Source organism: Equus asinus, chromosome 4 (genome assembly GCF_041296235.1).
Source record: "Equus asinus isolate D_3611 breed Donkey chromosome 4, EquAss-T2T_v2, whole genome shotgun sequence".
Lineage (NCBI taxonomy): Eukaryota > Metazoa > Chordata > Mammalia > Perissodactyla > Equidae > Equus > Equus asinus.
The window spans coordinates 102,744,186-102,760,782 of NC_091793.1; the positions used below are offsets into that span (position 1 = coordinate 102,744,186).

Here is a 16,597-nt window from a genome sequence, read left to right on the forward strand (position 1 = left end):
TCCAAAAAATGGAAGAAGAGGGGAGGCTGCCTAACTCATTCTACAAAGCCAAAATTATCCTGATACCAAAACCTGATAAGGACAACGCAAAAAAACAAAATTACAGGCCAATACCACTGATGAACATCAATGCAAAAATCCTCAACAAAATACTAGCAAATCGAATACAACAATACATTAAAAAGATCATACACCATGATGAAGTAAGTTTCATTCCAGGGATGCAGGGATGGTTCAACATCCACAAAGCTATCAACATGATACACCACATTAACAAAATGAATAATAAAAATCACATGATCATCTCAACTGATGCAGAGAATGCATTTGACAAGATACAGCACCCATTTATGATAAAAACTCTAAATAAAATGGGTATAGAAGGAAAATACCTCAACATAACAAAGGCCATATATGGCAAGCCCACAGCTGATATCATTCTCAATGGAGAAAAACTGAAAACTATTCCTCTAAGAACAGGAACCAGATGAGCATGCTCATTTTCACCACTCTTATTTAACATAATATTGGAAGTCCTAGCCAGAGCAATCAGGCAAGAAAAAGAAATAAAAGAGATCCAGATTGGAAAAGAAGAAGTGAAACTGTCACTCTTGCAGATGATATGATTTTATATATAGAAAATCCTAAAGAATCCATTAAAAAACTTCTAGAAACAATCAATGAATACAGTCAAGTCCCAGGATACAAAATCGACATACAAAAATTGGTTGTATTTCTATACACTAGCAACGAAGTAGCAGAAAGAGAAATAAGAATACAATCCCATTTCCAATTGCAACAAAAAGAATAAAATACCTAGGAATAAACTTAACCAAAGAGGGGAAAGTTCTTTATATCAAAAACTATAAAACATTGTTGAAAGAAATTGAAGAAGACACAAAGAAATAGAAAGATATTCTGTGCTCTTGGATCGGAAGAATTAACACAGTTAAAATGTCTATACTTCCCAAAGCAATCTATAGATTCAATGCAATCCCTATCAAAGTTCAAACAACATTTTTCACAGAAATAGAATAAAGAATCCTAAAATTTATATGGAACAACAAATGACCCCAAATATCCAAAGGAATCCTGAGGAAAAAGAACAAAGCTGGAGGTATCACACTCCCTGATTTCAAAATATACCACAAAGCCATAGTAACCAAAACAACATGGTACTGGCACAAAAACAGACACACAGATTAATGGAACAGAATCGAGAGCCCAGAAATAAACCCACACATTTATGGACAGCTACTATTCGACAAGGGAGCCAAGAGCATATGATGGAGAAAGGAGAGTCTCTTCAATAAATGGTGCTGGGAAAACTGGACAGCCACATGCAAAAGAATGAAAGTAGACCATTCCCTTACACCATGCACAAAAATCAACTCAAAATGGATTAAAGGCTTGAATGTAAGACATGAAACTTCTAGAAGAAAACATAGACAGTATGCTCTTTGACATCGGTCTTAGCAGCATATTTTCAAGTACCATGTCTGATTGGACAAGGGAAACAAAAGAAAAAATGAACAACTGGGGCTACAGCAAACTAAAAAGCTTCTGCACAGCAAAGGAAACCATCAACAAAATGAAAAGACAACCTAAAAATTGGGAGAAGATATTTGCAAACCATATATCAGATAAGGGGTTAATATCCAAAATATTCAAAGAACTCATATGTCTCAACAACAAAAAAACCAAGAACCCAATTAAAAAATGGGCAAAAGACCTGAACAGAGATTTCTCCAAAGAAGATATATGGATGGCTAACAGGCACATGAAAATGTGTTCAACATCATTAGCTATCAGGGAAGTGCAAATCAAAACTACAATGAGATATCACCTCACTCCTGTCAGAATGTCTATAATTAACAAGACAGGAAACAACAAGTGTTAGAGAAGATGTGGAGAGAAGGGAATGCTTGTATACTACTGGTGGGAGTGCAAACTGGTGCAGCCACTATGGAAAGCAGTATGGAGTATCTTCAGAAAATTAAAAATAGATCTACCATATGATCCAGCTATTCCACTGCTGGGTATTTATCCAAAGAACTTGAAGACACAAATGCATAAAGATACATGCACACCTATATTCATTGCAGCATTATTCACAATAGCCAAGACTTGGAAGCAACCTAGGTGCCCATCAAGGGATGAACGGGTAAAGAAGATGTGGCATATATACACAATGGAATACTACTCAGCCATAAGAAATGATGAAATCCAGCCATTCATGACAACATGGATGGAACTTGAGGGTATATTATGCTAAGTGAAATAAGTCAGAGGGAGAAAGTCAAGTACCATATAATCTCACTCACAAGTAGAAGATAAAAACAATGACAAACAAACACATAGCAACAGAGATTGGATTGGTGGTCACCAGAGGGGAAGGGGAGAAGGAGGAGGGTGAAAAGGGTGTTTAGACACACATGTATGGTGATGAATCGTAATTAGTTTTTGGGTGGTGAACATGATGTAATCTACACAGAATTTGAAATATATTACTATGTACACCTGAAAGTTATATAATGTTATAATCCAATATTACTGCAATAAAGAATAAATTAATTCATTAAAAAAACTACTCTGTGCTCCTAACACTCCAAAGAAAGCATTTGGGAACACCTCACTCCCTTCAACATAAGAAATTGTACCCTAGAGTCCTCTTTGAATAGTACTGTTATTTTAAAAAGTTAAAAAACAATCTGAGACATAATTTTCACTGTCCTTAAAAAGGAAAAGGAGCACTATTAATAAATGGAAAAACTGAAGCACAGAAATATATTCATTGCCTCAGCATGGTATTTCTGCAATGACTGTCTTTCATGTGTAAAGCCCCAGGCCATGCTGTCACTGTTTTTCTTGGCTCAGGAACTACTAAAGATCAGATCCCACTGTTGATGAGAACTTGCTTTGTACGTAAGCAGCATGGTGCCAGCTCTAAGTCCTTCTCAATGATGGTTGGAGACTGGGATAAAGTGACCATCATCATTTGTGAAACATGATTGAGTACATACCATTTGTGACGTGAAAATACCAGATGCCTATCTTAAGCTTGATATTCTTCATGTCAGGGGGCTCCAGATGGTATTCATCGTTCTCTGTGGTATTTTTGAGACTTTAGGGCAAATAGCTTTGGTGAAAAATAAGAGTGTATGCCTTGCCCTTGCTTAAGCACCTGTTGTTCAGGCGCTGGTTACAGCAGGCAAGTATGTGTGTTAATGGATTTCTTGCTAGTGCAAAATTTTACTACCTACCCAGTTTCTGTGGAGCCAGACAATTTCTGTCAACTAATCAGCATGCAGATGACAATATCTTTTAAAGGGCACTGTAGACGACAATTATTTTAACTCAACTTCTGAATGGTAACTAGGTATGTCTTTACAGAAAACTAAAAGATGTCACCAGTCCTGAGGGTCATTATCATTTAAATGCAGGTTATTGCCAATCTCTATGCCCCCTTTGTAAATGTGTGGATTTATTTGTTAGGCACTTTGGACCCAAGTGTAGAGAATGGGCATATGCTTTCAAACTAAGCAATATTTGCAATGCTTTCTGCACCTTGACTACTAATTTTGAACGTAGAGTTTTTTTGTTAGAATATTACTGGTCAAACAAGAAATATCAATCTGAATTGTACAGGCTCACCTAAACAAAAATTGTATTACACTGCTGATATCTTTAAACGTGAAAGATTTTATTTTCTGAAGAATTCTTAGAACAGGATCACCGCCCAGTGGAGGCATAGCCAGATATAAGGGCATTATATTTTTAATCATTTTATTATAGTTCTGTGACTCTAATCAAAGTTTTTTCATTGATCATATTTATCAATTCAATCTATAAATGATCATGAGAAAAAGGTAAGGGGATAAAAGCAATATGGTGAAGACAAGCTATGTAAATTTTGCTTTTTATTTCTGATGGAGTTTAATGTCACAAGGATTGTTGTTATCTAGTTGCTGAATTGTACATAACTGAAAGAGCTCATCAGCAGATTTCACTAGGGTCTATCAAAACAGTCCACGGGTACAGTCGGTTTGAATGTGAATATCTGGCACAGATGAAGTCATTTGAATAAGTGTAGAGAATGGGTGCAGCAAAGTTTTTAATGGAGTAAAGTTAGATTGTAGATGCAGATATAGGGTCAGTGTTAGTAGTTAGTAGTTAAGTAGATAGCTGTTAGTAGTAAGTAATAGTAGCAGGTGGTTAGTATTTAAGGTCGGTAGTTAGAGTTAGGCTACTCTGACAGACAACAGAGTGGCTGGAAAAGAGTCATGGAAGAAAGGGAAATCATATGTTCATTAAAATGCTCTTTAAAAATCATATCAGCCCCAAGAAGTAAGAATTTCTACTAAACAATATGCCATTCTTCATTATTTTCTTTTCCACTTTGATTGGCTTTGTTCGTTGGGTTGATATAAATGTGTGCTTTGTCATTCAGAGTCCTGCTGTGATTCTAAGCATTTTTAGCCTCCTAGGTTGACTCTCGATTGAAATCTCTAAAAATTCTCCACCTCTTCAACTCAGCTCCTGTCCCACATCTCCTCCTCTCTGAGGACTTCATCTAGTCTCTGCTTGACCAAGAAGAATGAACCATGTAGTGTAAGTGCCATCAACTTTTCTCCTTTGCTCCTCAAGGTCAATGCCTTCATCCTCTCTTTTCTTTCCTGCCTGTCTTTAAGGAAAACTTGTCTCTCTATTCTGCTGAACAATTTATCCCTCTTCCTAGGTTCTTATTCCAAATCCTTTCTATGTCTGTCTCTCAAAATTTTCTCCATTAATACCTCAGGCTAAAAAAAGTATTCAGTTGTTCCTTTTTCTTCCTAAAATGAATTAAACAATACTGCTTGTGTATTCCCGGTCTTCATTCTCCTTGCACTCTCCCACATACTACCCTCTACTCTTGTCCCTGTTTTTACCTGAAATGGTGCCCTTCCATTCTCTGCCATCAACAATCTACCACCCACCTAGTCCAGTGGTTTTTGAATAATACCCAATGCAGAAGCAAATGTTCTACAAAGGTGGCTCAGAGGCTCACCACAGGGAGCAAGAGAGTGGGCAGCAGATAGGTTAGAATCTCCATCTCCAAAGAGAGAAGCTCCAATAAGAATTGTTTTACACATTTGGCATATTTGAGTCCTGGTGCTTTACAACTATTTGAAAATGACAATTTTAATGAAATTGCAGAAAGGTTAAGTGACTTGCTCAAGATTAGTGGCAGATTGAGAGCTAGTACTTGGGTCTTCCGAATTCCTATTCCATATCTTTTTATATTATTCAGGTATTACTGGGGTGGCATTTTTACGTAAGGAATAAAATTCTTCATTAAATGTTCCTAAAGGCTTTTCTTCCATGCCAATATAATTTTAGATTATGGGGTGATTTCTGTTATAAATGATTTATTTATCTCCATCCAGAGTGGTGTATATTGGGACTCTTCTTCATTCAAGCCGGGCTCTTGCGTGTGATGTGAAGAAACTTGATTCTATACTGACATGGAACATGATTTCTGGTTCTTAGCAATGTTGTAACTATAATCAACGTTAGATAATGTCCGAAAGTTTCCAATTGGGTCAGAAGATAGCTTTGATTTGGGGAAATTCCTTGAGATTCAGTCCTAATCTGAGAAAGTATCTCCTCCTTCCTAATTAGTTAAATTTCTGGAAGTAGGAGGGCAAAGTTCTTTCAGAATTGAACTATAGATATTTTGAAGTAACTTTTACTATTCCTAAGCCTGACATCAGATGCAAAATAACTTTCCATTCACTAGCTTCATTATCCTAACCCTTTTTCTTTTGCACTGTGAACAATTTGGTTCAACTGAAGGGGAACCCATAAGTGGTCCCAGAATGCTTTTGGTTCTGAAACATTCTGACAATAGCTGTTTCATAAAAAGCAAACGATTTAGGGACTAAGAAATACGGCTGCACATTTTAGGACAAATCTTTCCTACGTTTTGTGATCTATCAAGGAATCAAATGTTTTGGGTTATGAAAAATAATTTTAGATCAATTAATACAGTGTGATTGGAAATCTTGCACCTCATTTGGACATGGTTGAACAGTAAAAATGACCTGAAATGTTTCATGAGAAATTATATTTAAGGTTATACTTAAATGGAATAACGTGGAATGCTGATGTAAAATACAACAGTTTGATGTACTTTTATGTACCACAATACATAAATTTAAATCACTTTAAATTATTATGAAATTACCGTTTAGTTAACAATAAACTAACAAGACACAGGGATTTTAACAATGTGGTTTTGGAGGTAAAAAAAAATCCACTTTGAATTTTTTTTTTTTACCTCTCAATAGTTTGAGTACAGTTGCTTTTCTCTAATCAACTTTTGTTTTGCACATTGTGCTTAATAAGCAAGCATCTTCCATTTGCTGAGTTTTCAGAGTTATCTTGCACTTTGATTTTTTACTCACTTTGCAGTCACAAGATGAGAAATGTAGACACTGTGTACAAACAAGAAGTTCGTGCAAAGTCAAGCTCTCAAAACCACATGCAAGACTCAGTGGCACATGGTTTAGAGCTCACACACTCCAGGATCATGTAACACAGGCATGCAGATGAGAGGAAAGAAAAGCACCTACATCATGAAAATAGAGGAGGATGAAAGAGAATGACATTTTCTTTATGACAATTATCTAATGCAAACCGTATACCCATAACCTTTGCCAGAGTTGAGGAAGGGGCAGATAAGTGACTTTTTGTGGGAACAGGGAAATTGTATATAAATATTATTAGAGGTCAAGTCATTGTTCAAGTTAAGGACTTCTGTTCTGTACTTGGCCTCTGCCAGGTTATCTTCCCCAGTTTCTTGCTTTGTAATTCCTTGCTACATCATGCAAAAAAGATCAGAACTAACATTGGAAATCATTTAACAAGCTCTAAACCTGACAGATAACAAGGGTGTTCTCCACAATTTACACGAGAATTAAATTGGATATAAATACCTCCTGTTCTTACCGGTGGGTGTTGTGATTCCATGTATTAAGGTGTGAAGCAGACAGGAAAGAGATAAATCTTTCATAAGTACATTGTAAATAGGCAAGTGGTATATAAACCATATTCATAGGTAATAGAGTCAAACAATGAAAGGTAAATAGTTGTCACAAAATAGACTTTATCACAAAAAATGCTCATAAAACTAGAGTTATATGGAGAAGGGAGGTACAATAAATAATTGTTTTACTACTGTTATTGAAATAACGTAGCGGTACGGAACAACAAAATTGAGTGACACGTGTTTTGATTAAAAATTCTTGACACTGCTTCCACCAACCCAGCATTAGAGAATCCCCAATAGTTGCCGAATGTTTATATCTTTTTAAAGCAATAATACAGATGGAAATATATAAAAGGGATCAATTTGCAGGTGCTTTCCTGTGAGATTAAAGTGTTACCTTGGTGAGATCAATTTATCAAATGAATTTTCAGGAGTAACATTGGGATAATTATGTATAACTCATGGAATTCAGTTGTGGTTTTATCTGAAATGTGCTAATTGATTAGCTCTTCAAATTAAAATTTTTATAATGGCATGCCCTTACTTCTCAGTCAAGTAAATAATACACAGCTATGATAAACTTATCCATATCTAAATATATCTTTCAAATTGGTCAATAGTTGCAATGCTTTCTGCACCTTGGCTGCTAATTTTGAACCTTTGTTTTTTTGTTAGAATGTTATTGGTCAAATAAAATATGTCAATTTAAATTGAACAGGCTCACTTATGCAAACATTGTATTATGCTGTTGATGTCATTAAATGTGAATGATTTTATTTTCTGAGGAATTCTTAGAAACAGGGTCCTTGCCCCGTGGAGGAGTAGCTAGATGGGAGGGCACCATATTTTTAATAGGTCTATGATACTCCACAGAATTTGTATTTATCATATAATTTATCTTTAGTAATCAATCTATACAGTGAAAGAACTAGGTCAAAAGAATGTGTGCAATTCTCCTAATAATAAGAAGAGCTATTTGGAACACAGTAAAGTTATGAATTGTGTTGATTTGTGATCATTGGTGGAGTAGGGAAGGGTTATGAAAAGTGATTGTGGATGTTGAATTTGCTTAAAAGTTACGAAGGAATCCATATTTCCCCCTTGAAAGGAAAGATGCATTAAACCAGGTACAGTAAAAGGGCACATAGTTAATTGTCTAAAATATACAAAAATAGTCCTTAACAAAAACATGAAACTTCCTATCATAAAATGTTTATGACATACTTAAACTCCCTAACCTCTCCTACAGACCCTCAAAACGTCCTATTTTTTAAAGATTTCTGTTTGGGGGCACCATACTTGTTGCTGTTTACTTGCCAAATCTTACTGCACATGGGTCCTAGTGTTTATATGGGTGCTGGCAGCTAGACCATGTGGTGAGAGCCCAAGTCCCAGCTTAGCAAAGCTCTCTCTAATCAGAAGTGAGAACTCTACCACACACAGTTATATCAGTTTGCATCATGTTATAATGCCTTTGCCACACAGTATAACTAGATACAGCACCATGCAATGCCATGAATTGAGAATGAGAGACTATCTCCAGGGGAGAAAATAAACATCCGAGAGAGGAAAACAAAAGCAGGGGGTTCAAAGCTGGTGAGACTGGCTTTTCCATTTTGGCTGTAGCTATAATGCCTGAGGTGCTTCCGTTTTGGAAAACATAAATACATACCATGTTCATGTCAATGCCATTGGTGTAAGTCCACGCGTGCTGAAAATATTCTTCAAGCCGTTGTCTCAGAGGGTTGGGGATTTGGTGAAAGCGAATGAACTCTTTTACTCGCAGCATCTGCATGTGGTACCTGGCAGTTCCCGAGTATAGTCTTTGGATAATTGCAGATACATTCCCAAAAATGCTTGCATACATTAGTGCTGGATTGGATAAAAAACAAAGTTACGGGGGAAGACTGCACTTGGGCATATTATATCTTGTCAGAATCTCAAGTATTAGATTTTTGATTATCTCAATCCAGTTGTGATGATTTACCATTGGCCTATGGGGAGAAAAGAAGTTTAGCCAATACTGTTTTAAATTTTATAATTTTGATGATATATCTGGAGAGGGAAGAGATCCAAGTTCACCATGGATTCTAAATTAAAGCAAAAACTCAGATTGTTTACAATATCAACCTATAATGTAGAGTGTTGAGGAGAGATAAAAGGCATTTGTAATAAATATTTTGTTTGTAGTGTAATAAGAAGTTATGTCATGGGGTTCCATAGATACATTTTCCGGAAGTGGAGTTAAAACGTAAATATTTAAATTGTCATAGCTCTGCCTCTCAACCTCAAACCTAACCTTGTAATATTAAAACTATTATAAATCTTAAGATTATTTTGAATGCTTTGGATTTGCTTAGGAAGGATAAATTGTCTTAAGGAACTCGGAGTTTCCCTAGCGTATCTACTTCTATACAATTTTTAATCTATTAAAATTGATTTTTATAGTATTTCTGCATGAGAAACAGATATCTCTGGCTTAGAATATGAGAATATAGTTTTATTTTGTAGAGAAAAATAGAATATGCCTTTGTTCTTTCATCTAAGGGAAGAAAGAAACTGCTAAGACAACCCTTGCTATATAGGCAATACTTAGAATACCCGTTTTAGTGCTTCCTGGGCTAAATCGTTATTATTTAACGTAAGCTTTTTAAGGGTCTTCTCTTTCTTTTTATATTTGTATTGGTTTCTAATAATCCTAAAAAAATGCTATACTCTGTACAAAAATCATATCATGATACATGGTCTATATCTTGATCTTTGAGCGTGTGTTAAAATGACTTAACTTCTCGGTCATCTGCTTTCTTTTCCATCTTACCTTTGTCTCTTGGTTAGCGTGGATCTTGTTTACTATAGATGTCCCAAGTAAGAGAATGTCTGAGAGAATGGGGTGGCCCTTGTTTTTATCTATTTAAAGGGATGAAAGTTGGGAGATCTGTAAGGAGCTGAACTGGGGTGTGGGAAAGACAGCAATTCTCAGTAAGACAGGCAAGTTGTTTAGTTTGTATCTTCCACAGAAAAAAGACTCAAGCCTAATCCGAGTAAATGAATAGTTAATTATTAGGGAGTTAGCAACACTTGCCTGAAACTGGTTTCTATGATCCAAGGAGATTCAAGTGAAAAATATATTTTACTCTTCCTAATTGTAGTATTGGAAATATTTATGCATGCCGTTATGTCTCCAAAGTACCTATCATGTTCTCAGGAAATAGTTTAGTTAGTACTGAGTAAGTTTACTTGATTTAATCAGAGGGCACATAATCAACACTAGTTATTTAACCTAAAACATATTACTAGTAGAAGAGTCAGGGAAAACATTCTTACTTAGTTTTTAATAAATACTGTTGTTTTATGCCCATACTGCCATAAAAATGAACCAAATACTAGTTTGGGTCATAAATAGATATTTCCACTCATTGACAAGATGACAAAATCTAAATGATAAATTCATGGTTAAATACATGAATGACACCTCTTAGGAAATTTTATGCTAATGACTTTTTAAATTATAATAAGGCATGAATTCTTTTCCTTTTTTTTTTTTTTTGGAAGCAAATAGAGCTAAAGGCTGTAAGCAAGAGAGAAGCACAAAATGCTAATATTCTGTATACGTTATTTAGTTAATGCCCATCATCTGCCGTAAAATGTGAGTCAAAAGCAAGTTGGCAGACTATAGATAGGTGTTTCTCTCCGCAACTCATTTTCCTTAGCTTTCCTTAATAGGGAGTTCTTATTTCATCAAAATGATTTACTTTAGGTTTAGATACTATAGAAATAAAACAGGTATGTCTTAAAACTTTAGCATACCACATCCAAAATCTGATATGCTCACCAAACTAATGAATTTTAGTTGGTCATAGGGTATTAGCTGAAACATGCTGATAGAACAAATACACTTGCTTTTCTACCTATTAAAAAAACTGTAACAAAAAAATAAATTGTACTAATGTGCAATTTACATATAATAAAATGAAGCACTTTTAACTATATAGTTCGGTTATTTTTGGCAAATGTACACACTACTGTAAACACAATCAAGATATAGACCATTTCCATCACCCCAAAAGGTTCCTGTGTTCCTTGACTACCTGCCCACTCATTTGCGACCCTAGATAACCACTGGGCTCCTTTATGTCTTTACAGATTAGTTTGCATTTCCTAGGAGTTCATATAAATGGAGTTATAACGTACATATTCATTTGTGTCTGACTTCTTCTGCTCACATAATGTTTTTGAAATTAATTCTATTTTGTGTGTCAGTAATTTGTTCTTTTTTGTCGCTGAGTAGATTTGCATCATGTGGCTCTGCCACAGTTTATTTATCGCTTCTGTTGACAGAAATCTCACTGTCTCAAGTTTTTGGCTATTATGAATAAAACTGCCATGAACATTTGTGTACAAGTCTTTGTGTGGGCATTTATTTTCACTTCCCATTTAAACACTTAGGAGTGGAACTGCTGAGTTTATAGGAAACTGCCACACTATTTCCTGAAGTTGTGTCATTTTACACTCCCACCAGCAATATATGAGAGTATCAGTCGTTCCACAACCTTTCTAACATTTGGTATTATCAGTCTTTCGTTTTAACCATTGTAGTGGTAGTATAATATCTCATTGGGCTTTTAATTTGCATTTCCCTGATGACTAATAACATCTTTTCATGTACTTATTGGCTATTCATATATCTTCTTTTGTAAAATGAGTGTTTAAATCTTTTGCTCATTTTTAAATTGAGTTGTCTTCTTATTAGGGGCTTGTAAGAATTCTTGATATATTCTCAATACAAGTCTTTTTTTCAGGTCTAAATGTTGAGAATCTTTTTCTTTTGGTCTGCCATTTGCCTGTTCCTTTTCTTACAGAGTCCTTTAAAAAGTTGAAGTTACTAATTTTGATGAAATTCAATTTATCAATTTTTATTTTATGGCTCTGGGTTGTTTTTCCATTTGTTACAGTTTTGGTGATTTGTATTATTCAAAGAATTTGTCCATTACATCTAAATTGTCATATTTATTATCACAAAGTAATCTATAATATTACTTTAGTATCCTTTCAATGTCTTTCGGATTTGTAGCTACATCTTTTCTTTCACACAAGACATTAGTAACACGTCTTCTCTCTCTCTCTTCAGTCTAATTGGAGGTTTATCAATTTTATTGATCTTTTAAAAGAGCCAGAATTTATTCCCATTAATTTTCTCTATTGTTTGCTTGTTTTTAATTTTTATTATTTTTATTTTTTCCCTTTCCTCCCCGAAGCCTCAGTGCATGGTTGTATATCCTGGTTGTAAGTCTTTCCAGTTTTTTTATGTGTGCTGCTGCCACAGCATGGCAACTGACAGACTGATGGTATGGTTCCGTGACCAGGAGGGAATCCAGGCTGACAAAGCGGTGAAAGCATCAAACTTTAACCACCAGGCTATCAGGGCTGGCTCTATATGTTTGTTTGCTTTTTTATGGTTTCTTTTACATAATTGTATATTTTTACTTGTGGGTCCTTCTAGTTGTGGCATGTGGGATGCTGCCTCAGCATGGCCCAATGAGTGGTGCCATGTCCATGCCCAGGATCTGAACCCGCGAAACGCTGGGCCGTCCTGCCAAAGTGGAGCACGAGAACTTAACTACTTGGCTACAGGGCTGACCCTCTACATGTCTTTTATTTTATTAATTTTTGCTCTTATCTCTATTATTTCTTCTACTTATATTAGGTTTAATTCACTTGTCTTTTACTAGCTTCTTAAGATGAAAGCTTAGATCTTTGATTTTAGACCTTTCTTCTTCTTCTTTTTTAATGCCAGGTGCAGTAGGACATGTTTATATCATAATAACATCTGGCCCTGCAGCCTTTTTTTTTTTTTTTTTTGGTGATGAAGATCAGCCCTGAGCTAACATCTGTTGCCAATCTTCCTCTTTTTGCCTGAGGAAGATTGTACCTGAGCTAACATCCGTGCTGATCTCCCTCAATTTTGTATGCAGTACACTGCTACAGCATGGCTTGATGAGCAGTGCATAGGTCCATGCCCAGCATCTGAACCTGCAAACCCCAGGCCACTGTAGTGGAGCACACGAACTTATCTACTATGTCACCAGGCCAGCCTCTCATTCTTCTTTTTTAATAAAAACACTTAAAGCTATAAATTTTCCTCTGAACACTGTTTTAGCTACCTCTTACAATTTTTGATACATTCTATTTTGATTTTCATTCAGTTAAAACTATTTTCTAATTTTCCATGTGATTTTTTTCTTTGAACCACAGGTTCTTCAGAAGTGTGTTACTTAATTTCAAATATTTGGAAACTTTCTAAATATCTATCTACTGTTCTTTCTCTCTTTCATCTTTCTTTTTCTTTTCTTTTTTTTATTTTTTACTAATTTCTGGTTTCTCTTACAGTCAGAGAAATACTCTGTGTGACTTAATACTTTTGAATTTATTGACATTTCTTTTTGGTCCAGAATATGATCTGTCTTGGTGACTTGTTTTCTATCCCAGCATATGGTCTGTCTTGATAAATATTCCATATACACTAGAAAAGAATGTGAATTCTGCTGATATTCTGTAATTGCCTATGTATCAAGTTAATTGATAGTATTCTTCAAGTCTTTTATATCTTTACTGATTCATCTTGTATCATTTTCCTTTCACCTGACGAACTTTATAATTTCTTGTAATCTGCTTATGATGAATTATGTCAGGTTTTGTCTGTCACTTTTGAAGGACAGTTTAATTGAACCGAGATTTCTATGTTGACAGATTTTGTTTTTCTTTTGGCGCTTAAAGATCTTATTCCACTGTCTTCTAGCTTGCATTGTTTCTAATAAGAAATCTGCTATCAACCTAATGTTTTCCCTCTGCACCTTATGTGTCTTTTTTTTTCTCTCTGGTTGCTTTTAAGAGTTTTTCTCTTTATCATTAGTTTTCAGTAATTTGATTATGATGTGCCTTGGTGTGTTTTTGTGTGTGTGTGTGTTTAAACTATTTGAGATTCACTGAATTTCTTAGATCTGTGCTTCATAGTTTTTATAAATTTTGGACAATTTTCAGCCATTAAAAAAAATTTATTTTCTACCTTGCCCCTCTAGCCCCCATTTTCTGGGAGTCCACATACACATTTGTTGAAGTCCTTGGGACTGTCTGCTAGTTCCATCATCTCTGTCAATTCTGGTTCTGGGTTTTTTGGTTTTTATTTCTTCACTAAGCTCTGATTAACATAAAACATTATATTAATTCCAGGTGTATAACATAATGATTAGATATTTGTATATGTTGCAAAATGTTCCCGACAATAAGTCTCATTAACATCTGTCATCATCCATAGTTACAGAATTTTTTTCTCATGATGAGAACTTCTATGATTTTTTCCCTTAGTAACTTTCAAATATGCAATACATTATTATTAACTATAGTCACCATGTTGTACATTGCATCCCCATGACTTATTTATTTAACAACTGGAAATTTGTACTTTTGATTCCCTTGACCCATTTCAACCCCCCCCCCCCCCACCTTAGCCTCTGGCAATTACCAATTTGTCTCCTGTATCTATGAGCTTAGTTTTTAAAAAGAATTTTTTCATTTTAGATTCCACATATAAGTGAGATTATATGGTGTTTGTCTTTCTCTGACTTATTTCACTTGGCATAATGACCTCAAGGTCCATCCATGTTGTTGCAAATGGCAAGATTTCTTTTTTATGGCTAAATAATAATCCTGTGTGTGTGTGTGTGTGTGTACCACATCTTCTTTATCAGTTAGGAGTTTTAAAAAAAGTTTTTCTCCTGCTTATGAGTTACATTTCCCTGCTTCATAGCATATTAATTATTTTTTTAATGGCTGCTGGGCATTGCAAATTTAACATTACTCTTTGCTGTGTATTTTTTGTCTACCTTTAGAAATGTTATGCATTGTTCTTGCAGGCGGTTAAAATACTTGTAGATCAGCTTTGTTCCTTTTGAGGCTTGCTTTTTAAGCATTGTTAGGGCTAGACTAGCCATAGTACTATGGCACCTTTTCCTGAGGTTTCTATTAAATATGCTCAATATTCAATGAGGGCTTTCCATCCTGCTGACAAGAACTTGAATTTCTCCCAAAACTACGTGAGCTCTGGAAACTGTTCAGCTTACAGTACTTCTGGTATTTATTTTCCAGTCCTTGAGGAGTTTTGCCTCATGCATTTATGATGCTATTCATCAGCAGACTCAAAGGAATACGTAAATAGATTTCTGGAGCTTTCTTTACCATAGCTGCCTCTTCTCTGGTTATCTTGCAAATTTTAGCACCTCAGCCTCCATAACCTCTGATCTTGTTTTCTTAACTCAGCAAGATCACTGTCATCTGTTTAGGTTGCTTCTCCTTTCAATACGATCCAGAAAGTGCCTCCATGCAGAAAGCTGAGGGTATTATGGGACCCATCTTGTTTATTTTTCTTCTCTCTGGGATCAAATTTCCCTACTTCTGTTTTCCAATGTCTGAAAACAGTTGCCTTGTATATTTTGTTCAATTTTCTATTATTTTTCTAAAAATTTATAGAGGTATTGTAAGGTTCCAGTTACTCCATTATGGCTAGAAGCAGAAATCTAATAACATTTTTTACATGCTATAAAAACAAAAAATGATCCCAAGACGTTTGTCAAGCAGAGATGGAATACATTTGCTTTCATTTACTGGTTTATTTGTTTTTGAAATTAAATGTGTATGCTACAATTTTAATACTTGAATAAAAATATAAATGTATATGTTAGAACACATAGATTTAAATATATGATCATAACTTATATTAACACTTATCTAATGACCACTAAAATTTTCCTTTATTTTTCATCTTGAATTGTGTACACCTTTAAAATGAATTCTCTGTACACATTCAGCAGCACAATTAGTAACTGTCTTGCAAATAGTAGCTTCTAAAAATGTATCTATAGGCATTTGAGTTATTCATATTTAGTTATATGCCAGTTTTTAATGTTTAATTTTTATTTTCCTTGAATTATATTGCTGTCGGAGACATGGTAGATTGCTTTGTTTTCTACAACTTGGCCTAAAATTTTTCCTTTAGAATGAGCATTAGATTTAAAGAAGTTTAGGGATGATGAGAGAATTTGACCTGATAACTAGACAAAATAGACTATAACTAGGATTGGTTCATATACAATATTTTACATTATATTTTTGGATATTGTATTTTATTTTTAAGTTTAAATCAGGCCACTCATAAATCTGAAGACTATGTACTTGGTATAGAAATATAACCAAAGAGAACCAAATCATTTTCTAACACCGTTGGATATAAATGGAAATATCATGAATAGATATACCTATATACATAAAATGGCTAAGCAAATTTCATGGCATTCTTATTATTGCTAACTTTCAAATCCTAATTTTACCTTTTTTCTTTATTTATGGCATAATAGGTCATGACAGAATTCTCCAGGAATGTCTATAACCTTTTTCTGAGTGACATTAAGCTTTACATAGTCCTGTATTGATTAAGATTTGTAGAACCAAGTCTATTACTCAAATAAAGCATGTTATGTGGAATGTGGATGTACCTTGCTCTACCCAATTAGCTAG

General features: G+C 34.7%; 1 protein-coding gene across 2 annotated transcripts in view; it reads right to left on the minus strand.

Annotated features, from left to right (window-relative positions):
* KCNH7 (potassium voltage-gated channel subfamily H member 7) overlaps window positions 1–16,597 on the minus strand; it is a 475,858-nt gene that overhangs the window by 48,069 nt on the left and 411,192 nt on the right. For both annotated transcript variants that reach the window (XM_070507994.1, XM_070507993.1), the window contains exon 9: window positions 8,703–8,902. In XM_070507994.1, coding sequence (XP_070364095.1) covers window positions 8,703–8,902 — 200 coding nt within the window. The remainder of the gene's footprint in view (window positions 1–8,702; window positions 8,903–16,597) is intronic.